General features: G+C 37.6%; 2 protein-coding genes across 3 annotated transcripts in view; one reads left to right on the top strand and one right to left on the bottom strand.

Annotated features, from left to right (window-relative positions):
* The window catches only part of Ddx60 (DExD/H-box helicase 60), a 101708-nt gene extending 100009 nt beyond the window's left edge, over positions 1–1699 (top strand). Inside the window, exon 38 of the mRNA XM_012948492.2 lies at positions 1194–1699. Within this exon, the coding sequence (XP_012803946.2) occupies positions 1194–1293 (100 nt within the window). The 3' untranslated portion in view covers positions 1294–1699. The remainder of the gene's footprint in view (positions 1–1193) is intronic.
* A 7838-nt stretch (positions 1700–9537) lies between these two features.
* Anxa10 (annexin A10) overlaps positions 9538–27379 on the bottom strand; it is a 74264-nt gene continuing 56422 nt past the window's right edge. For both annotated transcript variants that reach the window (XM_045141503.1, XM_012948484.2), the window contains exons 7-12: positions 26034–26087; positions 25848–25941; positions 23803–23898; positions 21854–21912; positions 11776–11898; positions 9538–9736 (exon numbers count right to left, since the gene is read on the bottom strand). In XM_045141503.1, the coding sequence (XP_044997438.1) occupies positions 9668–9736; positions 11776–11898; positions 21854–21912; positions 23803–23898; positions 25848–25941; positions 26034–26087 (495 nt within the window). In that variant the 3' untranslated portion in view covers positions 9538–9667. The remainder of the gene's footprint in view (positions 9737–11775; positions 11899–21853; positions 21913–23802; positions 23899–25847; positions 25942–26033; positions 26088–27379) is intronic.

Raw genomic sequence — 27379 nt, 5'->3', positions numbered from 1 at the left:
GAGGGCAGTTTGGTGGGCACAATATATTCATGTAGCCAAATGAAAGCAGTATCATCTCCCCTGGTGTTTGTACCCCTCTTAGCCATTGGGTTTTGACTATGTTTTCATTGTGAGCATGCATTCTTTACCATGAAAATGGCCTCCGATTGAATTGGGGAGCAGTTGGTTACCCTCATAACAGACCTGCCACTATTATATCAGTGGGCATATCTTGGCTGGCTGGCCAGCTATGTAGCTTGCACAGTTCACTGGTGGTTAAGACTTTTGATGATTTTTATCCTTCAACAGGCTGCAATAGTTTGTTAATAATACCAAAACAAATTGTCACAAACTTAATGGTTACGTAACAATAAAAATTGATCATCTTACCATTCTGGAGGTCAAAAGTACAAAATGTGTTTTACTGGAGGCAATTAGATACCTGGAAACTTTGGAGGACAAACTTCTTGATGATGTTTCCCCAAGTGTAGTGGTTGGCCACATTCTTGGCTCAGAACAATTAATGGCTGGTTGAGGGAATTAAGCCTCTTTATTTACCAGTTGCTCACATTGTATTACTCTGACATCAACTCTTTCTTGCCTCTCTCTTATAGTTTAGAGTTACATTAGTCTTAACTAGCTACTCTATAATAATTTCCTCACCTTAAGTCAACTAATTAGCATTTACTCATTATTGTAATTTCTCTTTGCCATGTAACCTTACATGATCATTGGTTTCTGGGCCATTAGATGAGGATATCCTTGAGGGAACATCATTCTGCTAACCACATCTTATTTTTCTTAAATAGTCACATATCTAAGAAAATAAAGGAATAATTTCTTTTCCTCATGTGTAGCTGTCCATGGGATTTCGTATATGCCATTACACATTAGCAGAAAAACATTAAAATGACTTCATAGGATATATATGTGTATATGTAGAATTTGTGTTGTTCTATCCAAGAGAGGAGGGATCAAGTTACATGAAATTTGATGGATTTTCATGCACTGTTGGTGACAAAGAAACTGCCTGGCACAACTTGGCTCATCTCTTCTTTCTCACTTTTTCTTTGTATAAGATTTTAAAATATATTTGTCTTATACCAACATTGCTTACATTTTTCTAGTCCCATTTCATCCTGTATGGGAAATCCCTTTTTATAATACTTGACACTTCTAAAATGAGTGATACATATGTACATTTCCCTTTGCAGTGTTTCCTTGCGTGAACTGTGTGAAAATGAAGAGGACAATGTAGTCTTAGCATTTGAACAGTTGAGTGAAACTTATTTGGAAAAGCTCAGTAAAGTCTGAAAATGAAGACTACTCAGAGCACCCAGAGTATTGCCATGCATTCAAGAGCTCCTTGTCAGGAAACCACACCTGACAAAGTGGGGAGGAGCACGCACTTTGGAGTCAAAGAGTTGTCGTCAAACCTATTGTATTCTGTCATGAGTACCCCTGGACAAATTATTGAATGGATCAGGATCTTGGCTGCTTGTTTTTTATCTCTGAGGAGGAATATTTTTGTTTCTGATTTATTGAGGACTGACTGAGAAAATGCAAGGATTTTATATAGGACTGCCGGAATTATTTTTCCTCTGTGTTACCTAAACAAATATATTGTAAATTTCTAAAATATTTTTCCCTCATAGTTAAGATTTGTAAAAACAAAATGAAGCTGGAAAAATGATTGTGGTATCCTTAAGGTAAAATATATTATACCCCTATATATATATATATATATATATATATATATATATATATATATATACACACATATATATATATATATTGTACTGCTTATGCATATGATTATTGCAACAGTATATTCTAATAAAAAGCTACTTTGTAAAATCACACATGAGTCTTTTGATATCAATTTTGTGCTGCTTTAAAAGAAAACACATAACTGATGATTTTCTTATGTTAAAGATAGATAGATGGTTGAAATGATGAAACATTATTTTTGTGAAATCTATGTATCTAATAATATATCTGCGCACATCTATCTACTATATATATGTATAAATATAATTATTTTTATATAATCATTTTCATAAACTTAGCTTTAGCCTTTATCACATTGCTAGTTGATGTGAGAGCCTAGCCAGGAACATACACCATTTGGCTTCAAAGCCAAAGAAATAACTTTTTTCTACCACTCAGGTATCTTATTGAATAACCCTCCTGTTTATCTCATTATAAGTAGACAATATTAGCTTAGTGATGCAGATATGGTTCATTTTTTTCTTGAAGGTAGAATAGTACTCTAATACCAAGAAATTATCTATCAATTCATATAGCATGTTAGGAATCTGCTTCTTCAGGCAAAGCTAATTTTCATTATTGAATGTAAACACTATAACAATGGTGAACACCATAACATTTAGAAAAATATGATGATTTCTGTGACTTCTTAGTCTTGACTCAGTGAAATTTTATATAATATAAAATGTATTGTCACATCAATTACCACTTATCACTTGTCTTTACTAATTTGATTGAGACATGAAGATAATTTTTTCCTACATGTCTGTGCCACATTAAAAAAGCAGAATTATAACTAGCTTCCTTGTGGTGAATCCAATGGGAGGCTTTCTTTTTAATTCTCAAACTTAAAGAATAACAAATAGCTAGTTCTGTGGAGAAAGTTTAAGAGTAAGGCATAAGCAAAGAGCAGAGATGGAATTATCTGGCTTTAAGTCTGTGACACCAAAAACCTCCAAAAAATCTACTCAAGTGGCAAAAATCTGAAAAATCCCAGAGTTCCAAATGGAGCCTATGATGATCACTTGACCCCTCCAGAAAAGAGAAACCACAAGCAGACACCAAAATAAATGAATTTCTTTAATCATGATGAGCTTCCCTGATGATGGGGGAAAAGTACTGCAGACACAAATGGTTTCTACATTGGACAAAGTGAGTTCATAGTGCAGAGTGGTTCCCCATCCCTGCCCACCCAGTGTCTCCTTGAATGAATGGAACAGGAAGCATAGCAAACTTCTGCATTGGTCTAAGGAAAGACTGTTGTTGATGTGATTTCCCCCCATTCTGAAAAGCAAGGCAACACCACCTAACATTGACAAATGAGATTGTGTCAAATTAAAAAAAAAATGTTTTGTAAAGGAAGCAATGAGCAGAATTGGGGAAAACATATTTAACTATTCATCTGGATAAATATTAACATCTAGGATAGGCCAGGAACTAAAAACAAACAAACAAACAAAAACAACACTACCTATGCCTCCCAAACAAGCCTTTTAAAATGTGCAAAAGAACTTAAGACATTTTTTAATATTTTATTTTTATTTAAGAGAGAGAAGGAGAGAGAGAGAGAGAATGAGAGAGAGGGAGAGAAGTAGAGAATGGGCATGCCAGGGCCTCTACCCACTGAAAATGAACTCCAGATGCATGTACTTCCATGTGTATCTGGCTTGCATGGGATGTTGGGAATAAAACCTGGATCCCTAGGCTTTGTAGGCAAGCACCTTAACTGCTAAGCCATCTCTGCAGCCCAGAAGACATTTCTTAAAAAAGATGCACAAAGGCTGGAGAGATGACTTAATGGTTAATGTGCTTTCCTGATAAGCCTAAGGACCCATGTTCAATTCCCCAGAACCCATGTAAGCCAGACACAGAAGGTAGCACATGTGTCTGGAGTTTGTCGCAGTGGTTGGAGGCCCTGCTGTGCCAGTTTCCTCTCTCTCTTTCATAAATAAATAAAAATGAAAAAGATACACAAATGACCAATAAATATACAAATAATACTCAATATCCACTATAATTAAGGAAACAAATTAGATATCATCTCACTATAGTTACAGTGACTCCATGAAGAAAAAAATTCTTAAATACCAGAGAGGTTGCAGGGAATGGGGAACTCTCAACAATGTTGGTGAGAAGGTAAATTATGATAGCCATTGTGAAGAAAAGTATGGATGTTCTTGAAAAAACTGGTACTATATTCTCCAACAATTCCAATACTGGTTATGTGTCCAAAGGAAAAGAACCAAACAAGATTAAGACATCTGCATGTGCATGTTTACTGTAGCACTGTTCACAGTAAGCCATATACTGAATAAGACTACATGTTCATTGAACGAAGAGTGATGAGAAAAGATTCTGTATATGGACAATGGGATGTTATTGCAGTCACCAATAATATGATGTTGTAATTCACAACATGAAAAGAAGTACAGTATGGTATATTAAGTGAAATAAACCTAGTATAAAATGCCATGTGCTCTAACATGTGTGTGTAGCTAAAAGCATTGACTTAAAAGAAATAGAGTTAAAAAATAAATATAAATATAGTTGGCAACAATTAATTGTATATTTATTTATTTATTTTTTTAAAATATTTTTTGTTCATTTTTTTATTTATTTATTTGAGAGTGACAGACACAGGGAGAAAGACAGATAGAGGGAGAGAGAGAGGATGGGTGCACCAGGGCTTCCAGCCACTGCAAATGAACTCCAGACGCGTGTGCACCCTTGTGCATCTGGCTAACGTGGGACCTGGGGAACCGAGCCTCGAACCGGGGTCCTTAGGCTTCAGAGGCAAGTGCTTAACCGCTAAGCCATCTCTCCAGCCCTTAATTGTATATTTATATCTTGGTATATAGCAAATGGGACTTTGAATGTTTTCAACACAAAACATGAGAAATATCTAAGATGATAGATATGCCAAGTATCTTGATCTGATTATGACACAGTGTATACATATATTGATTTGTCACACAGTATTACCTAAATATGTTTAATTAGGTTGGGTCACTTAAAATAAATTCATTTAAATATCAGTAGCATTTCTCTCTGCTAATACAAGCTATCAAGAGGAGAAATTTTAAAAATCCTACTCATACTAACTACAAATATCTACAATAATGAAATAAATTCAGTTAATGAGGGGAAAGATCTCTATGCTGGAAAAAAAATGCTGATGCAAGTAGTTTCTTTCCATTTCTTTTGAGAATGACTATTGTTTTCTTCCATGAGTTCAACTCAGGTGAAGGCAGTCAAATCCCTTGCCTCTGGGATTCTAGAAGCTTCCACACAGATCAGAATAAACCAACCCATTCTTTGTTATAGACAAGATCTGTTCTCCTGGATTCAGGCACCAAGGCACGCTATGCTTGGAATATAGAGAGAGCTGTCTTCAAGATTGCCACCTGTAACCAGTCCTGTTAGGAGTGAAGATAATCTGAAGATGCTTGTGCCATTTCCTTTGGATATCAGACTATAGAAACAATGGTGCTCAAGGAATTGGAATTTCCCTGAGTCTTATGCTCAGAGGAAGAAATGGCTAAAACCTGATAACTTCACATAGTTCTGAAAACTTGTGAGACCATCTCCATCTTGCAGGAGGGACTGGAAACAAAAGATGAGTCCATGATGGCCAGAACCACACCTTGACCAGTATTTTTGTTTTTGGAAGCTTGGGCTGGGGAGATTGCTTAGTGGTTAAGGTGCTTGCATTCAAACCTAAAGATGGGGGTTCAGTTCCCCAGAACCCAGAACCTCAAAGTGGTGCATGTGTCTGGAGTTTATTTACTATGGCAAGTGATCTGGCATGCCCATTATCTCTCTCTGTGTCTTCTGTTTGTTTCTCTATGTACAATAACTAAATAAAATAATTTTGAAAAATTAGTTTTTGTTCATATATCTATTTGAGAGCAAGTCACAGAGCGAAAGAGGCAGAGACAGAGAGAGAAAGAGAGGGAGAGAATGGATATGCCAGGGCCTCCAGCCACAGCAAATGAACTCCAGATGTGTACGCCCCTTTGTGGGTTCTGGGGAATCAAGCCTCCAACCGGGGTCCTTAGGCTTCACAGGCAAGTGCTTAACCACTAAGCCATCTCTTCATCCCTGAAAAATGATTTTTACTTAACTGTCTATGCGCGTTTGTGTGTGTCTGTGTGTGCAAGAGAGACAGGGTGTGAATGAAAGCACAGGGACAGTTTTCACTGTAAATCAACTCCAGATGCATGTGACTCTGCATCTGGCTTTCCATGGGTACTAAGGAATTGAACCCAGGAAGTAGGTTTTGTAAGTAAGCACCTTTAGCCATTGAGTCTCCCCAGTTCAGTGAAGACTGGATATTTCAGCTAATGGATGAGACCTTGCTGCTGCCTTATCTCCAATTCCTCATATACTGCTCATATTTGGCCCTAGTTTTAATGTATATCAAATATTTGACTGTTAATATAAATGTATTAATATAAGGAAGACTAAAAGCTGTATTTAAAAAATAACTTTTAAAGATGATTTTATTCATCTGTGTGTGTGTGTGTGAGAGAGAGAGAATGAGAATGGGCCCACCAGGACCTCTAGTCACTGTAAACAAACTGCAGATACTGTGCCACCTTATGCATCTGGCTTTACTTCTATACTAGGGAATCGAACTGAGTCCTTTGGGTTTGTGCACCAATGCCTTAACTGATCAGCTAGCATTCCAGCCCTAAAAGTTGTACTTTTTAAGGCAAATAGTTCACCTCTTTACTAGTCAACTTTTATGTAAACCAACAGTAAGAAAATATGGGGTTCTAACGTCAGGATCATTTCCCAGCAGTTTTTACTTGATTTCACTGTTTGTTTTTTTTTTTTAAATTTTTGGAGCAACCAGTAACTCAGCGATTGTTTCTTATTTCCTTTACATGAGGCTGAGAGCATAAAAATTGCTATTAAATTAGATGTTGTTCTTTTTTATTCTCTTAAAAAACTGAAGCAGCACCGGGTGTGGTGACACATGCCTTTATTTATTTATTTATTTATTTATTGTTCTTTTTATTTATTTATTTGAGAATGATATATATATATATCATTATATTATATCATATATATATTATATCATATATATATATTATATCTCTCTCTACATATATATGATATATATATATATATATCATATATATATATATATATATATATATATATAGAGAGAGAGAGAGAGAGAGAGAGAGAGAAAGAGAATGGGCACGCCAGGGTTTCCAGCCACTGCAAACGAACTCCAGACACGTGCGCCCCCTTGTGCATCTGGCTAACATGGTCCTGGGGAATCGAGCCTCAAACCAGGGTCCTTAGGCTTCACAGGCAAAGGCTCAACCACTAAACCATCTCTCCAGCCCTCTGTTTTATTCTTTAAGTTCAATATGGAAAATACTTTTAACTTCATCAAATCCTAATTCTTACTATTTATTCTATCAGGTACGATAAGCTTTCCTGTATCTGGACATTACCTAACCAATTAGATAGGATTAAAAATAAATTATAATGATAACAATGTAAACACATTTTTAAAATAGAATTTGCTCAGCCCATTATGCACTGATGAAAATGGTAATGTGGCATTAACATTCAAACAACTAATGAGGCATTCTCCAAAACCCTTCTCAAAAGCAAGAAGAGATTAAAAGTATTATATTTAGGTACTATGTACCTGGAAAATAGAGATGGACAAGAATTCCCTCAACCTTCTGCATCTTTGCAAGAAGTATTCTTGTTCATGTGACTTAGATAAAGCTTGAATATTACTCTTCTTTTCCTGAGATAATGCCTGATATCCATTCTACATTCCTCTTCATTACATCATAAAACTACCTGAACAGTCTTCTCAGCACCATGATCATCTGGACATGAGTTCACTCCACTTGACAACTTCAAGCTGACTCCTTCCATCCTTACAGCTTCCTAGGGTTGGTGGATCCTAAGGTTATGCTTTGATCAGCATCCTCATCCGACACCCATGTTCTACTCCTGACATCTCCCTGGCATTCTCAGATACACCATCTTAGAATAACTGCCTTATCACAGATCATTTGTGACCCGGGATATCTACCAATAAATTCCTGGGTCAACTCTCTAGCCAAAGTATACATTGCACCCTACTCTCCCACATGGGATTCTTGGTAGCCTTATTTACCCAGCCTTACTTCTGAAAGAAAATCCCTGTTTTGGCTAATCTTTTAGATCCCTGCAGATCTCATGATTACAGTATTCTTTCTATCACAACAGCAACATCTTACTATTGCATTAGGCCCTTGTCCCCATCTGTAATGGCCCTATTCTGCTTGTTGCGAGTGTTTATAATATAAATTAAGATTCTCTCTATATTGCAGTTATTCAGATGTGATTGTGTGTGATATGCTTTTTAATTAACAATTTTTATATATGAAAATTAAAAGAGTTAGCATTGGAATTCTTAAAAATTATTTATTTATTTATGAGAGAGAAAAAAAGGCAGATAGAAAGAGAGAGTAGGTGTGCCAGGAACTCTAGCCACTGCAAATGAACTCCAGACACATGCACCATCTTGTGCACCTGGCTTATGTGAGTACTTGAGGAACTGAAACTGGATCCTTAGGCTTCACAGAAAAGTGAATTAGTCACTGAACTATCTCTCCAGTCCAGAACTGGTATTTTTGAATGAAGAATCTTCGTAAGCCCAAATTTAGATTCATTTATTTTTATTTTTTAAAGTTTATTGATTTATTCATTTGAGAGAGCCAGAGAGAGAGAGAGATAGACAGACAGACAGAGAGAATGGGTGCGCCAGGGTCTCTAGCCACTGCTAGATGCATGTGCCACCTTGTGCATCTGGCTTATGTGGGTCCTGGGGAATTGAACCTGGCCCCTTTGACTTTGCAGGCAAACACCTTAACCACTAAGCAATCCCTCCAACCCCATTTTTATTGAATAGCAGCATGATGTGCCAAAGAAATTAAACATGTTAGCTAAAGAAACTCATTTGATAATTTTTGAAAAAGCTACAGAAAGATATTATAGTGAAGAGGCATTGTTTTTAAATTCTGTACAGGAATCCCAACATTGTTCTTTTGTAAGAATTTTATTGGCAAGAGATATAGAGTGAATGTCTACAATTCTGATTATTCGAGGCTTGAAATGTTGATTACTTTTTTGTTGCATGTGTATGTACATGTGATGCGCACACTGTATGCATGCTCATATGTGTGTGGGTGCTTACTTATCAGTGTGGATGCACATGGAGGTACATGTTGACCTCTGGAGTGTTCCTCAGTAGCTTTCCATCATTTTTTTAATTGAGACAGGGTCTGTCACTGAACTGGCATCTGGCCAACTCAGCAGGTCTACCAAGCTATCTTTCTCTGAGATCTGCCTGTTTCTGCTTCCCTCAAATTGGGATTCCAGGCATAGGCCACCATGCCATGCATTCACATGGGGTCTGGAGATATAACTCAGGTCCTCACACTTAGGTGGCAAGTGATTCACAACTGAGCCACCCCACCCTCAATTATGAACTTTTAAAATGGAGATCAAATGCAGATTAGAATGATACCATATCATATGCCATAGCAGTAAATTGAATTCTTTAAAGTGAATTCAGAAGTCTATTCTTAAATATCCAATATTTACTCTAACTTTATATAGGATATTGATAGTTCACATTTAAATAAAATCTATTCCAATGTTCTTGTTATTTCATTATATACAACTTAATTACTGATTGAATAATAGGTAGAAATCCAGGATTATATATTTTTAATAGTAGATTTTTTTTTCCTCAGAGTAGTTCTAAAGATAGAAGGGAAAATCTAATTTTATAGATTTTGTCAGTGCCAACAGCATGAATTTGACAGGAAGTTTATATTTTGAGGAGTCTCCAAAGAGGAGTGCATGGTCCTTCAACTTCCTGTTCTCATTCATGTCAGTAATCTTCCATATCACCTGCACAGAGAGCAAGCAGTGCTTTCTTATAATGTCCTGAGGCAAAATTCTGAAAAGACGAAAAGAGAACACACTTAGACTTAAATACCATAGGGTTTCTAAGAATCAACTATAATTCTTCTGTACCTCAGTATAAAAGACCCATGGACTATGACTCTTCCGAGAATTACTTGTATTTTTTTTTGTTTATTTGTATTTATTTATTTGAGAGTGACACCGCAGAGAGAAAAAGAGGGAGGGAGACAGAGAAAGAGAGACTGGAGAGACCTATGCAGTCCCCAAACATAACATGCTTCTGTCAAAGCACTCGATATATTTCCAGTACAGAACACAGAGAGACCTAGTTGGAATCTGGAAGAGAGCCAGGACCCAGACAGCGAGCAAGCAGGGGTCTAAGCTACTCAGAAGCAACCAGCCTGACAAGAAGTACACCCCAGTGCAATGGTAGCACACAGCCTTGGTGGGTAACCAATGGCTTTCTGACTGGCTAAGAGATCTGCTCAGTGGAAAGGAACCCATATCTGGAACTGAGAACCAGGTCAGAATTCTATGGAGACAAAGATTATGCTCTCCAGTGTCAAGTTTTCACTAGTCTTTGGCTAAAAGAGGGTCAAAATCTGCATAAATTTCAACACTTATCTAGTTTAACCTATGCTGACTTCCCTCTCCCTTGGAGGCTCTATTCTTTTTTTTTTTTTTTTTTTTCCAGAAGGTAGCGAGACCCAAGGAGATAAACTACCCCTCATATTTCAGCCAAGCCACAGCTGAATCCACAGAGGAATGGGGAGATGAGTAAGAGTGCTGCTTCCATGCTGCTCCTGATAATCAGGGCCAGGGTGTAGGAGGTAGAAGCTGAGGATACTCAACACCTGCCAAAGTAGAGATCCAGAGCTTCTAAGATCTCATCACTGAAGGAGATTTAAAGTACACCCACCAAGGCTCAGGGAACTTTGTAGAAGAGGGGGCAGAAAAAGTGTAAGAATCATAGGTTGGGAAGTCATGCCCAGAGTCACTGCCTCTCCCAAATTACCGACTGCTGCTCCCACAACACATAACCCTCAACCTCATGAGGAATACCAGCAACTCCACTGAGGGGGACCCCCAGTGAAATGGGGGCAGAGAGGAGGAAAAAGATGGTACCAACACATTATATACTCATACAAAGTATGTTCTTAATAAAAGATTCCTCTTTGTGGTTTATATAAAGTGGAGGAGGCCTCATGTGTTATATGCATAATAGTGTACACTAAAGTAAAATCTTCAACTTTAGGAGGAGATTAATTATTACTAGTATAGTTATTATTATTTTATTATAAATCAGTCAGTGTAGAGTCGGGAAAGAACAGTGGCTTGTTTACTTTTGAGTCATTATTTCCTGCCCTCAGAGTTCTAAAGGGATAAGGATATATAATATTACTAGTTGATATCTGATGGACTGTCCTATCCTCTATGAGCTGAACTAATGTTAGAATGTTAATGGTTTTGAGGCAGGGTCTCACTGTAGTCCAGGCTGAACTGGAACTCACTCTGTAAACCAGACTGGCCTCAAAGTCATGGTGATCATCCTATCTCAGCTTTCCCAGTGTTAGGATTAAAGGTTTAAACAACCACACGAGCTCTAAGTAGGTATTTTTTGTTTGGTTGCTTTTTGAGACATGGCCCTGTTAGTCCCAGTTGGCCTTAACGTAGTTATAGCTGATAGTGACCTTGAACTCTTGATCTTCCTGCCTCCACCTTCACAGTGCTAGGACTATAGACATGCAACACTATACCTGGCTGATTCTGTATTTTGCGCACTTAAGGATTTAATTCTTAATGAACAATCATATGTAATGAGTATTTTATATGAACACCACAATTTTCCCTAAAACCAATCAAGAGCACAGGGTTCTATTTTTGAACTGACCAGGTTTTCAAGGTTAGCTATTGATGATGTATTGAAGGCTATCTGAATTCCTAAAATAGATTATCTGTGTCAGAATATGCCACTAGTATGTCTCAACATCAAGTCATTTAGATTGAACCTTTTATTTGGATTTCAGAAAGGATGGAATATGGCTTAAAGTAAATCATATGTAGAAGACTTACTCTGATATCATGGAATAGAGATTTTCCATATCTCTCTTTGTATCTTTTTCTGATGGTCAGCAGGTCTATTTCACTTCTGGCAATGAGGATTCTGATTACAGTTTTGTTGTGGAAACCAAAGTCCTAAAAGATAGAGATAAAAATGCAAATGCCTGTGCCAAATAGACTGGCCTCCATTTCTGTACCAATTTGCTCTTCTTCCTGGTAGTCTCAAGCAGTGGTATCTCAGGGCACAGAGTGCCCAAGTGAGGGACTCAGAGAAGACCTGTGATGACTTCTCCATTACGATGTACTCACACTACACTTTTATCATTAATTAATTAATTAATTTACATTTATTTATTGTTCTTTTTGTTTTGTTTTGTTTTCAAGGAGGTAGGGGCTTATGTTAGCCCAGACTGACCTGGAAACCACTCTGCAGTTTTGGACTTCCCTTGACCTCACAGAAGTGCTCCTATCTCTGCCTCCCCTCCAGAATGCTCAGATTAAAGACATGCATCACCATACCCTGCTATTATTCTCTATCTATCTTATTATATTTTCTCCTTTTATTTATTTTATTTTACTTTTAGAGAAAGTCAGAGAGTGAGTGAGAGAGAGAGAGAGAGAGAGAGAGAGAGAGAGAGGGAGAGGGAGAGAGAGAGAGAGAGAGACTTGCACCACCTAGTGGTCATTTGCGATCTTGCACTTGCCTTACCTTTGTGGTCTGGCTTATGTGGGATCTGCAGAGTAGAACATGGGTCCTTAGACTTCACAGGCAATCACTTTGAACATTTCTCTAGCCCCTTGCTTTCATTTTTGAGATAGGGCCCCAGGGGTTCCAGGCTGGCCTCATACTGGTTATGTAGCTGCCTATAACCTTCAACTTCTAATCCTCCTGCATCCATATCCTGAAGGCTGAAATTACAGGGTATACCTCCAAACCCACTTTATGGGTTGTTGGGGATCAAGCACAAGGCTTCAAAAATGCAAGGAAAATCATCTATCAATTGAATCACATCTCCAGGCCTCTAAGTTTACTTTTTAAGTTCCAGTCATGGCTTGATCTCAGACCCTCAACATTTCATTCTTGTCAATTGTCACACTACCTTCTTCTCATTAGATTATTAAATGAAAATCTTGTCCTGAGATATTTTTAGGTAAACATTTTCATTGCGAGGAAAAGATATGAATTACACTTTCATTATATAGCATATTATTGAAAGATTATAAAATCAGAATTTTGGGTCCTTGAAAGGTTTGTTGATTCAAATTAAAATACTGAAAAAAGTCAACTGTGTTAAGAGGACCCAGCAATGTCTAAGAAATGTTTCACATGGAAGAATGGGGACATCTGGTGGCCTGTAAGTATAATCTATTTTTTGATGCCTGTGTGTTAGGAATGTAGATCTACTAATAAAATTTTTTTAAATAATGTGCAGTAATTAAAATCAATGATCAGTTAAGATTTCTATTTTAAATTTGAGATTACTTAGACAACTTGGAGGAAATCACAGAGGATGTCAAGCTGGTAGAAAGAGCTTTTTGACTTATTTTGATATCCATGGCTCTCATACGTAAATTTTGATTATTTGATTATACAACTCTCATTTTTTATTATGTTTATTTATTCATTAGACAGAGAAAGGGGGGAGAGAGAGAATGGGCACGCCATGGCCTCCAGCCACTGCAAACAAACCCCAGACCTGTGCACCCCCTTGTGCATCTGGCTTTCATGGGAATCGAGCCTGGGTCCTTTGCCTTTTCTGGCAAACACCTTAACTGTTAAGCTATCCCTCCAACCCTACAATTTTCATTTTTTAACTTCAAGTTATTTCTGAATTAGAAGACCTTCCCTTCCCCCACTGTGACACCCCCCCACACACATACACAGAGGGAGAGAGAGAATATAGTTTTGTAAATTATTAGAAAAATAGTCCTAACTCTGGACATAGTTGGAATCTGCATAGCTGTGATCAATTTTCCAAAGGCATTCACAAGTGCAGCATTATTCGGTCATTGGATTGCATGAATCTTGGGCAAGAAATTGCTAAAACTTTAATATAGTACTTCCAAACATGCTATTTTAAGAAAATACATTTTAATTGAATTAGTCTTTTCTCCTTGGAAGTAGAATAAAAAGTTAAGCAAAGGAGTACTTTGCTTAAGTTAAGCAAAAAAGTACTTCTGTGCTAGAGATATAGCTTAGTGGTTAAGGTGCCTCCTGTGAAGTCTAAGGAACCAGGTTTGATTCTCCAGGTCCCAAGTAAGCCAGATGCGCAGGGTGGCACATGCATCTGGAGTTCATTTGCAGTGTTTAGAGGCCCTTGTGTGCCCATTCTTTCTCTCTCTTTCCCCTTGTATCTCTAATGAATAAAAATAAAATCTTTTTAAAAGTACTTTTATGCATAAGATACATAATAAAATATTCTTGACTATTAACATGTTGTTCCAGTAAACTGGCCATTGTAAAAAAGTTGACCTGCGGACTTCCGGTCAAGATGGTGTCCACCTAACCGCACCAAATCCCAGGAAGGAGAGGCAAGGAATCAAGGGGTCACTGGGACTTTTGGAGGAAAGCAATCTCTAATAGATTGCCAGTGGGAGGGTGCAGAGGGGCAAAAAAGGGAATTGGCTGATTCCTAGGCTCTCAGGTAATCCACCTGCCCCAAATCACCCAAATGGCCATCCTAACCAGAGTCCCAGCCTCAGGCTATTCTCATAGTAACTTCCAGCAAGGAAAGGAAGGCCAGTAGTTCCACCTGTGCCCTCAGGCACAGGAGATTGCCAAGATCCACACCTCCCCTCTCCCCCAAGGTCAAAGATTTGCATCCTCCCATGTCTTCACCCTCCAACTCCTGTCCCTCTCCACCCCACCCCTGCTTACCCTGACTTTGGAATTGCTCCACTCTGCCCTGCCCACCCCTGGCCTTCTACCAACTCTGCTTGGCCCACATCTGACCAGGGACTTCAAATCAATCTGCTCAGTGTAGCTCCTATGCAAATTCTGACCCCTCTGCTCTGCTGCGCCCCTGAGCATGCTTCTTCCGCAGTTCTCCAGCATATGTCTTCAGACCTGCTCTGTTCAGCTCTGCTAGGGCCCCACCCTCACCCCATGTGAATTCAGACCTTCTCTTTTACACCCACCCCGCCCCCTGGCAAGTCTTGACCCTCCACACTCTGTCCTGCTGCACATGCCCCCACGTTCCTTCCCTGCCTGCCATGACAGCTTGCTCCACCTTGGCATAACCCCCTAAACTTCTACCCATTCTCCACAAAGAAGAATCAAATAATCAACCTCAAGTACCTATAAGAAGCAGATCACAATAACCTAACTCAAAGAAGGCACAAAAATCTTCAAAGTCCATGAAAACACCAAACAACATAAACAAACATAATATGTCAGGGATCAAAACAAACCTCACAGTCATTACTCTACAATATAGGTGGCCTTAACTCACCCATCAAGAGACACAAGCACACAGGGTGGAACAAAAAATTAGACCCCTCAATCTGTTGTTGTCAAGAAACCCACCTCGCCACTAAAGACAGACATTTCCTCAGTGTGAAAGGGTAGAAAACGATATTCCAAGTGAATGGGAATAAGAAACAAGCAGGCATAGCCATACTAATATCAGATAAAATAGACTTCAAACCAAAAATAATCAAAAAAGATAAGGCCACTTCCTACTGATCAAGGGAACAATCTAGCAAGAAGATATTATGATCATAAATCTTTATGCACCAAACACAGGTGCACCACAATTCATAAAACAAAACTTACTCAACAATAAAACAGAAATAACCACCAACACCATCATAGTTGGGGACATCAATACATCATTATCAGCAATAGATAGATCATCCAAACTTAAACTCAACAGGAAAGTGAGAGAGCTCAACAAAACCATAGCACATTTAAATCTAATGTACATCTATAGAACATTCCACCACAAATCCATGGACTACACAATCTTCTCAGCAGCACACAAAACCTTCTCTAAAATAGATCATATACTGGGTCACAAAGCCTGCCTCCATATATTTAGGAATATTGCCAAAATCCCCTGCATGCTATATTGCTAGAAATTAACAATAAAACACTCACCAAAAATTCCATCGGCTCCTGGAAACTGAACAGCACACTTTTAAACAATGAATGGGTAGTGGACAAAATAAAAAAAAATGAAATAGAGAAATTTCTAGAAATGAATGACAATGAGAACACATGGTACCAAAACTTATGGGATACAATGAAGGTGGTCCTCGGGGGAAAATTCATAGCACTAAATGCCTTCATAAGAAAGACAGAGAAATCCCAGGTTAATAACCTAACCATCCACCTAAAGAAAAGCAAGAACAATCCAATCCAAAAAGCTCCAGACAGAAAGAGATAATTAAGATCAGAGCAGAAATTAATCAATTCGAAACTAAGAAAACAATTAAGAAAATTTATAAAACAAAAAGTAGGTTCTTTGAAAAAATAAACAAGTCTGACAATTCCCTGGCCTATTTGGTCAAGTGAAAAAAAAAAAAAAAAAAAGAGGTGCTTCAAATTAACAAAAAGGAGAGATCACAACAGACATAAGTGAAACTGGAAGAATCATCAGGTCTAATTTCAAAAACCTCTACTCTACAAAATTGGAAAATATAGAGGAAATGGATAAATTCCAAGACACATACCATCTACCAAAGCTAAACTCAGAGCAGATTAATCTCCTAAACAAACCTATCACACCCACCAAAATTGAAATAGTGATAAAAAACCTCCCCAAAAAGAAGAGTCCAGGACTAGATAGTTTCTCAGCTGAATTCTATCAAACTATGCCACATAATTGGAGATCAAGGAAAGCTCCCAACTCCTTCTATGAAGCTAGTATCATCCTAATAACAAAACCAGGCAGATATGCCACAAGAAAAGAAAATTACAAGCCGATTTCCCTGATGAACAAAATCTTCACACACCGAATTCAGCAACACATCAAATCCATTATCCACCTTGATCAAGTGGGTTTCATCCCAGGAATGCATAAGTGGTTCAACATATAGAAATCTGTCAATGTAATACACCACATAAACAAGGTGAAACACAAAAACCACATGATCATTTCAATAGATACAGCAAAGGCCTTTGACAAAATACAACATCACTTCATGATCAAAACATTGGACAGAATCAGCATGGTCAGTTTATATCTTAACACAATAAAGGCAATATGCAAAGCTCCTAAAGCCCAAGTAATACTTAATGGAGAGAGACTGGAGGAATTCCCATTGAGATCACGAACAAGACAGGGACGTCCACTCTCAACTGTGCTCTATTATATAGTACTGGAAGTCCTACTCAAGCAATAATACAGGAGAAAGAAATAAAAGGGATACAGTTTGGAAAGGAAGAAGTCCAGTTAGCACTATTCGCAGATGAGATGATTTTATATGTAAGAGACCCGAGAGCCAAAACTCTTAAAGGTGATAAACTCCTTCAGCAAAGTAGCAGGATACAAAATCAGTGCACATAAATCAGTAGCCTTTCTATATGAAAATGACAAAGATGCAGAGAAAGAAATAAGTGACATTATCCCAATTTCAGTAGCAACAACAACAACAAAATAACAAAATACCTTGGAATAACATTTAACCAAGGAACTAAAAGATCTATACAATGAAAACATAAAAACAAAGAAATTGAGGAGGACTTAAGAAAATGGAAATCCCATGCTCCTGGATAGCCAGAATTAACATTGAAACAATGGCAATCCTTCCAAAGGCAATCTACAGATTTAATGCAATTCCCACCATAAGCCCAACATCGTTCTTCACAGAGATAGAAAAATTGATCTCAAAATTCATATGGAAAAAACAAAAGTCCTCAGATATCCAAGCATATCCTCAGCAAAAGAAACACCTCTGGAGGCATCACCATACCTGATCTAAAGCTATATTACAACGCCATACTAATAAATCAGCATGGTACTGGTGTATAAACAGGAGTATAGACCAATGGAATAGAATTGAGGAACAAGACTTTGGGTCTATTAACTACAGCTACTTGATATTCAACAAAGGCCCTAACAATATAGGCTGGCAAAAATATAGCATCTTCATCAAATGGTGCTGGAAAAACTAGATGACCATATGCATGAAATTGAAACTTGATCCATACATCTCACCATGCACAATAATCAAATGGATCAAAGACCTCAATATAACACCAGAAACTTGGCTACTATAGGAAGAATAGTTAGGAAGAATATTCCATGATCTAGGAATGAGAAAAGACTTCCTGAATGAAATCCCAGTAGCATGGGACCTTAAACCATCACTCAACCAATGGGATCTTATGAAGCTGAAAAGTTTCTTCACACACAAACATACAATAAGCAAAGCCAATAGATTACCCACAGAATGGGAGAAAATATTTGCTGAATATCCAACTAACAGAGGCCTAATTTCTAGAATCTACAAAGAACTCAAAAACATAAATAATATAACGTCAAATAACTCACTCACAAAATGGGGCAAGGAACTGGACAGGCAGTTCACAGAGGATGAAATACAAATTGCAAACACACACCTGAAGAGATGTTCATCATCTATAATCATCAGGGAAATTCAGATTACAACTACTATGAAATTCTACCTTACCCCAGTAAGGATAGCAAACATCAGAAAATCCAATGAAAATAAATTTGGTGAGGATGTGGAGAAATAGGAACCCTCATCCACTGTTGGTGGTAATGTAAGATGGTACAACCACTTTGGAAAGCAATATGGAGGCTCCTAAAAAAATCTGGCTATAGAGTTACCAACAGACCCAGTTATTCTCTTACTGGGCATGTACCCTAAAAGCTCCATGCCTCTGCTCAGAGATTTTTGCTCAACCATGTTTGTAGCTGCTCAATTCATAATAGCCAGCATCTGGAATCAACCCAGATGTCCATCACTAGACGAATGTATAATTAAGATGTGGTATATGTACACAATGAAATTCAACATAGCAGTAAGGAAAAATGACACAATGAAATTTGAAGAAAAATGGTCGAGCCTGGAATAGCTTATTCTCAGTGAACTCACCCAGTCACAGAAAGATAATCACTGCATAGTTTCACTCATTTACAGCTCCTAACCTGAATCTACCCAAGTCTCAGATATACCTACCAAGCCACTTGAGAACTGGACAATAGGGTGGGTGGGGAGGGAAGGGAGGATAAGAAAGGGAGGGGGTCTACATAAAACTGGGCCCAAAAGACAATGGTACCATAAAACTCTACATCCTAAAAGACAGACCAAATGGCTGAACTTCCACCAGGCCCTTAGAGGGAACACCAGATTCACAAGGCCCTGGAGAGGGTATGACAAAAACTGTTCATTATTTCCTCCTATTTCTGCTTCTCTCTGTCTTTCTTCTCTCTCATATTGCTATCTCTTTTACATCACTTATCCAGTTCTTCCTTCTCTTTCTTGGCTGCTGACCTGTAACTCCTGGTACCAGTAGGTGGTAATCATCCACAATGAGCTTTTGATCACAGAGACCTACAAGGTTTCCTAAAAGAAGACAGATTTATGTCAGAGCTCTTGAGGACCCACTACAGGTTAGTGGTAAGACCCTACTGCTGAAGACACCATACACTGTTGGTATGTATCATGGAGTGACATGGCTGGAAGCTTGAAGAGAGTCAGTCTCCAGACAGTTAGCGTGACTAGTGCCGGAAGGTGTTACATGAGCGTCTGGAGGATAAAGACCAATATCTGTCCAAGCAACGCATGATCTAACTTACTTAGCAGCAAACAACCTGTGATGCTCATACAAGTACAATAGTACAACTGCTCTCAATTTGGCTAACTGATCTGCTCAGTGGAACAAAACCCATAGCTGGAGCTGGAAAAAAGTCAGAACCATATCCAAAAATGAACCCACTCTCAATTGAACTATCTCTAAAAACAATGGTTAACACATCTACTTGGTGCTAACTTGACTCTCCGTTGGAGAATCTGCTTCTCTTTTTCAGATAGACGTAGATCCTAAGGAATGAACTACCCCACCATACCTCAAAAGGGCCCCAGCTGAAACTACGAATAATTGGGGAAACATGCAAAAATGCTGTTTTCTTGGCAAACCAGGAACCAGCACAGCCGTGAAGGAGATACACGCAGAGAAAAATCAACCCCTACCAAACCAGATAGTCAGAGAGACAGAGGCACTCATGATCTCAACATGGAAGCAGACCTAATATGGGCCCAACATGGCTCAGGGAAATTTGCTGAAGACGGGCGGGAAAGAATGTCAGAGCGACACATTGGGTCATGACATGCAGAGACATTCCCTCCTACCCGAAACTAAAGGCTAACCCCACAGTGCACGACCCATATACCCCTACAAGGGGGATCTCTGTGGATGGGGGAGGACAGGGAGGAGGCTAACAATGGCACCAACTCAAATATATTCACTGACTCCAAAAATAAAAAAAAGACATCAAGTTCCCATTTAATTCTACCTTCTCTGGATTCATATGGAACATGAAAAAAATCTAACATTTAGCCAGGCGTGGGAGCACATGCCTTTAATCTTAGCACTTGGGAGGCAGTGGTAGGAGGATTGCCATGAATTTGAGGCCACCCTGAGGCTACACAGTGAATTCCAGGTCAGCCTGAGCTAGAGTGAAACCCTATCTCAACAAACCAAAAAAAAAAAAAAAAAAAAAAAAAATCTAACATTGACTGTGACACCTCTGCCAACCAAAATGCATATTTAATAATTTTTTTAAAAAAGTTGGCCTGTAACAATTACTCTGAAAATACATTATGTACATATATCATAATGCTACATTGAAATCTATTATTTTGTACAATTCAAAGGAGCAAGTGCGGGGATGGAGGGAATTACCATGGGTTATTGTAGACAATTATGGAAATTGTCAATAAAAATAAATTAAATAAAAAATAAAAAGTATGATATTATAATCTCATTAAAATTTTATGCTCCGATTATTAAAATTACTGTAATAGTAATTGTATTTTATGAAGTTCTATTTTACTTTTTAAGGCTTTGACAGATGTACCTATGTGGGATCTTTTCTTTATTTGTGCATGTGAGCATGTGTGTGTACATGCACATGTGTGCCATAATGCAGGTATGAAGGTTAGAAGTCAGTCTCTAGGAGTCTGTGCTCTGTCCTCTTTAGACAGGGCACTTGAATCTGCACATAAATCACCACACTCCAAAGGAAGCACAGAGTAGCTGGCCCATGAGCTTTGGATTCTCCTCACTCCACCTTCCACCTCCCATTCTTGTAAGTACTTGGGATCACCCATGCATGCATTTCATTGCATCTGATTTTATTTGGGTGCTGGGGAATTGAACTTTGGATAGGAAACTTTGCAGGTAAGTGCCTTCATTTGCTTGGGTATCCCCTCACCCTGTTTTTTTAAATATTTTATAAATGTTATTTAGATAATGTGCACTATTGGATATACTTAAGTTTTTGTGGCCTTAAAAATGAAGGTTTCCAATAATGTGTTATTGGATACCACTCTAATACATGAAAAAAATACTCATTGAATTATAAAACTGCTTCTAGAATTCATTGTTGTCTATGTATCTCTTTAATTGCTTTTTGAAAATAACATTTTATGTTTAAAAATAATAGCTAGCATTATTTTGTGTTTTTAAACTTGAAAAACATTTTTGTAGCATTTTTGTCTGATATTTTGTAATGTTTTGACACTTTCATCTAGGTGCCATATGTTTTGTGCTTTTACAGATATGATTTAAGGGCCTTTGAAAATGTTTAGCTGCCTTTCTATTACCAGGTTTTGTAAATGGCGAGACTCTAAACTATAGGAGGGGAAGATACCCAGAGAATCATATATTAAGTATACCTAAATTTGCTGTAGAAAGCAAATATTATTTATACTGCATGAATCTACTTTTGGTGTATAACACATTTCTTTTATACTTGGACACATCTTCTTTGTAATGTATGTGTTTACATATAGATTAAAAAATGCAAATCAAAATTTACATAATGGGAATAAGTCAGTTTTAAGAAAATAGATATTATTTCTCAAGAAATTTTAAACATAGGTGGGCAATACTCACATGGATTGCATTATATAACTTATAAGCAAAATAGCTGGCTTTGTCTTGGACACAGCGAACTAGGAGAGATCAAAGGACAAAGAATATGCCTGAATGATAAGGTGTAATGTTTGCAGGATTTGAGAATCAAATATAACACTTTCATATTCTGCTACAGTAAAAAATACTATTATTTCAAGACAGAATAATGATGACAGTATGGCTTATTGAAACACATAAACTGACACTATTGTAATGTTTTATTCATATTTTTATTTCATCTATTTCTATCTCTTGGGACTCTTGTTACTTCCTTCATATAACACAATGAAAACAAATTATCTTCTTAACTGAAAATTATAGTTCTTTGAAGGAACCTAGATTATGACCTGCCTTTTCTTATTGGAGGCATTAATACAAAATAGAACATATGCAATCCATCCACTTTCCTGAATGTTATGCATTAAAATGACTTAGGAATCTGGTTTAGACCAGTTGATCTTTAGTAGGCTTCAGATTATTTATGGATTATGGACTTGTGAATAGATCTGAGGTCCCTTAAAGAGAAACATTAATCATCATATGATTCCAGACTAATTCAAAATGTCACTTAATTAAGCCTGTTATGGCTTTGAACATCTTAGATCCTGTATAATAGCTCTTACTAAATTTCAAGTGAGGATTATAGACCATATGTTAGTGCTTATATAAAAATTAGGTTAATACATGAATGAGTGAATGAAGAGAAACCATAACTTATTTCCAAAAAAATCATTTTACCAGTGTTTTCTGTGTAGTTCAAGTAATGATTTTAGTTTGTGAGAAGACATTTTATGAGAACATACCTTCATTGTTCACTTATTTTAAAAATATTTTAGTTATTTATTTGCAAACAGATAGACAGTGAGGAGACAGTAAGAGAGAATGGGCATGTTAGGGCCTCAAGCCATTGAAAATGAACTCTAGATGCATGCACCACTTTGTGCATATGGCTTTATGTGTGTACTTAATCTGTTTAAGTTTTGTAACCTGAGGTGCTTTAATGTGATACATGGCTACTACTTTTTGGGAGATTTTGATGGAGTATATGGACCTTATTCTCAAAAAAATCACAGAGACATACAAATCACCACATATTAAATATTTTTAGGAGATTCACAGGACATACCAGACCATTTCAAGGGGCCCTACGTTAAAATATCAATATGAGATAAATCATAATAACTCAGTGATCTCTGAGCTTCATGTCATGCATGTCCAATATAATTCCAGGAGTGCAAAATCACAATATTCATTCACTCAACACATATACCCATGCTTACTTGATGAATCCCTATTAGGGGGATGTTTCACAAAGACTCTTCATATGTAGTTCCTGAAGTGTGTGTTGTCAAGTCACAATAAGGAGCAGGATAGAATGTGAGTACTATCTAATAATTCTCAGGAATAAGTACCTCCACTTTTTCTACTATGGATACATCTTTTCTTAGAAAGTTGTGGAGATTGACTCCATTATAACAGCCTTCAGGATTGCTTATTAATGACTGCAGGTATTTTTCCTTTTAGTAAGATTTATTTATTTATTAAAAGTAATGAAAAATTTACATATGGGAGAGAAGAAAATCACAATCAGAGCTCTCTGAGAAAGGAAGTCAATGACTATAACATGGATTTTGTAACAGGTGAGGAGTCAGTTCCTTTGATAAGGCACCTGAGATATCCATGCTTTCTGGTATGAAATTGTAGGGAAGAGGCCAGTTTATTAAAATCAGCAGGTTGATAATTTAGTGCATTATGTCACTAGCTGACATACTTTCCTTTTATAGAGTGTACAAATCTTTCAAATTATTACATTTAAGGGAAAACGTCTCCATAAAGAGTACACACATGTACCTTTAATTCAGGCAGAGAGTATCAGCAATTATTTTGGAATAGTAGGTCTGTCATCCATCACATAACTTGTGACTTACCAATTGCTACTATCAACTCCTGAAAGTATCCATCATAACAGTCATTGATGGCATCCACAAGGTCTTGACCAGAAATGGTTTTAAATTCCTGGAAAACTTCAACACATTGATATAAATCAAAGGAGAGTCTTTTGTAAATATCATAAACTTAAAAAGTACAAATATTGTTTATATATTGATAACTAAAATAAAAACAAAATAATCTCTAAACTATTTCACAATGCTACTTCCAATGGTGTTGACATATCTGCTCTCTGAAACAATATGGTTATGCTAAATTGCCAGAGCAGGCATAATCCAAAGATCTGCTCTTGTCTTCTGGGGAACAATGGTCACCTACCGTGGGACTCACTGACTCACTGTTGGTTTAAAGAAGAGGAAAACAGATTATGAACTATTCATTATGAACCATTTATTTCTGTAGGACATAAATAATAATCAGATATGTCAACAGTAAACATCCCATTAAAGCTCAAATATAAAAGTTGTGAAAAATCTCTGTGCGATGATTAAAAATCGTGGTCATTAAGTCTATGAAGAATATTTTGAGAAATAAGAAATCACTCATAGGGGCATAATTTACTAACATAAAGTAATGTTCAATTAAACTTCCTTATCTCAAGAACTTATTAATCAAGCTTTATGTTAGTTAGCTATATGTTTGTTTGTATTTGTTTCTAGATTAATTTAGAAGTACAGAGGTATTGTTCTTATTACTAATCTTTAACTCACATATCAGGTGAATTTATTGAGTTTGAATTAGGAGAGGCTGTCTTTTATATTTTTGTAGGCCTTTGTGTCTTAATTTTATTTAATTTGTTTTTGTAATAGAAAGACAGATTTGGAGTATGGAGAGAGACAAAGTAGAAGATAATAGGATTGCATATCAAAGAATAACAGGCACTACTGATGATTGAGAAGTCATGCTAGTATTTATGACTTTGACTCATTATGGACTGAATACTGTGTGCTCACTAAATACTTTTAAAGACAAATATAATCTACCTAATTAGATATAGATAATATATCTCAAAAACAAAGATGCCTTCTTTAAAACATATTTAATTAATTTATTTACTTGAGAGAGAGAGAGAGAGAGAGAGAGGCAGGTAGAGCATGAGGGAGAGAGAAAGAAAGAATGGGCATGCCAGAGCATCTAGCTGCTGCAAACAAATTCCAGATGCATGTGCCATGGTGTGCATCTGGCTTTACGTGGATACTGGGGAATTGAACTCTGGTCTTTATGCTTTCCAGGCAAGTATCTTAACTGCTGAGCTATTTCTCCAGCTCTAAAAAATATTTTTTAAAGGGCTAGAGAGATGGCTTACCAGTTAAGGCACTTGCCTGCAAAGCCAAACAACCATGGTTCAACTCCCCAGTATTAGAGAGAGAGTGAGACAGAAAAAGAGGCAGATATATAGAGAGAAAAATGATGTTTTCTAAGATTCAGTATTTGAAGGTACAGAATTCAGCTATAATTATTCCTTAGTCATATCATTAAATACGTTATACTCACATAAACATCATTCATAAACATGATACAAGATGTCTGCGAGATAACCAACTGTCCTCTATTTCTATATTTACTTGTAATATTTATTTTTTTTGAAAAAATTATTTCATTTATTTGTACGTGTGTTTGGGATTATATGTGTAGGTGTGTGTAAGTCAAGGTAAAGTTTTGGGAGTTGATCTTTAGCTTCCACCTTAGTTTGGAAGCATGTTCTCTCTCTTTCTCTCTCTTTATGTCTTGTTGTTCTTTGATATCTTGAATTTCTGAGAAATCTTCCTGTCTTTGTTACCATCTCTCCGATGGTAGTACAGCATGTTGCCAGTACAAGAAGCCCATTATGGTGGCTTTGGCTGTTTGGGTGAGGGTTTGGAGAGTGGGGTCTGGGGATTGAACCTGGGTTACTCAGGCTTGAGCCACAAGCATTTCATCCACTGAGCTATCTCACCAGCCCAACTGTTCTTTTTAATCCCAGCTAACAACCTGACAGCACGTCATCAGTTGAACAGCTGGGAAGACCCCAACTCCTCCTTACCCAGCCACAGCTGCGGGTAGCTCTTGTTGCATAGGATCATCTGCAGCAAGGTTTTGTGTTCCCCAGTCCTCTGCTGACAGGCTTCCCACAGCACCTGGAAAGTCACACCAGGGAGGAGCATCAGAGTTAGCCAGGCCCACTTCACTAAAATCTCCTGCACCTTGGTGAAGAGTCTTGCTTAGTTACCATTGCGTCCTGAGCAGCCATTGCGGGGTTCTCATAGCCCTCCTCCCTTGTTCCCTGTAAAATAAACACAGGTTTCCTGTTAGATATTCTTAATCAAGGGGCCATATAGGATGATTGGAACGAATGTCCCTGACCTAGCAATCATTCTGGTGATTTCTGAGAAAGATCTGTTATTATTTGGAATAACAATCTCCATTTCTTCAAGTCTTTAAGAAATGTTATATAGGTACATTTTCTAAAAAGCTCGTTTGTTTCATTCTTTGCTTTTCTTTGCAACAGTGATACCCATTGGAAGACACTGAGGAATTTTTCATTTCTATCTCTGTGTAGCATTTCTCCCCCATTCATTGTCAGGCCGTGATTGTAGTGGAAGGATTTGACATTGTTAGTGCAAAAATGCAGAGGAAGGATCGGGCTGGCAAACAAGGGACTTATGCAACAACAGAATAGTTCTGAAGTCAAGGATTTCTGAATGAAAATATTCTGTGATTTGGCTTAACTTCCACCACTTGTCATGTGACTAACAGACACAGTCCATGCAGCGGTTCCCAACAGAGGGAAGGAGGAAGAACCAAAGCAAGAAGAGCCACCATGTCCCTGCTTTCTTCAAGCAGGACAGGTGAAAGAGTTGGCAATGGTATGTGATCAGAGTTAATTTGGGGGACCTAGATGTGGATGGGAGGCTTCCTCTCTCTCTCTTTCTCTGTCTCTCTTAGTTTTTGAATTATGAGTAATACTCAGGGGACAGCGCCTCCTGTCCTGTAACAAAATGACCTGTGATGGTGAATTCCCTGAGACGGTGACACAGCAAAAGGAGCAGGATGGGGAGGTTTTGAATTGGACTTCTCTGAGTTAGTCTCAGTCTCTACATCGCATGAGAACCTGACTAGAATGTTTGCGAGAGGGACTTGTGTATGATAATGACAAGAAAAGCAGTTCAGGGGCTACCATGGGACTGCACTGGCCAGAACTGCGCATGAAACAGAGCCAGCCCTCGGTGGCTCCTTCAAGACCTAGGAGAGTAAAGGTAAGATAATTCGCCTTGAAATGTTGCCTGATACTGACCAAACAGAGATGGAGGAAGCATTACAAATTAACCAACAGTGCAGGTTGACAGCGAACACTGAGAAACATACATATGTGGACATTAAAAAAGTATGTGTCATCTGTGTAGAACTACCCGGAAGTGTCTTTCCATAGCCAAGATCTGGAAGGATGCGGAAAATGTCCTAATGATCTGAGAACATTATCATTTTCCTGTCACCAAGACGTTTTATAGGACACACATTCATCTCTCTACCAACTAACTGATGTCTTGTAAAGACAAAGAAGTAATCGTCAAAATT

Source organism: Jaculus jaculus, chromosome 1 (assembly GCF_020740685.1).
Source record: "Jaculus jaculus isolate mJacJac1 chromosome 1, mJacJac1.mat.Y.cur, whole genome shotgun sequence".
Classification (NCBI taxonomy): Eukaryota; Metazoa; Chordata; class Mammalia; order Rodentia; family Dipodidae; genus Jaculus; species Jaculus jaculus.
This window is presented reverse-complemented; position numbering and strand designations above follow the sequence as displayed.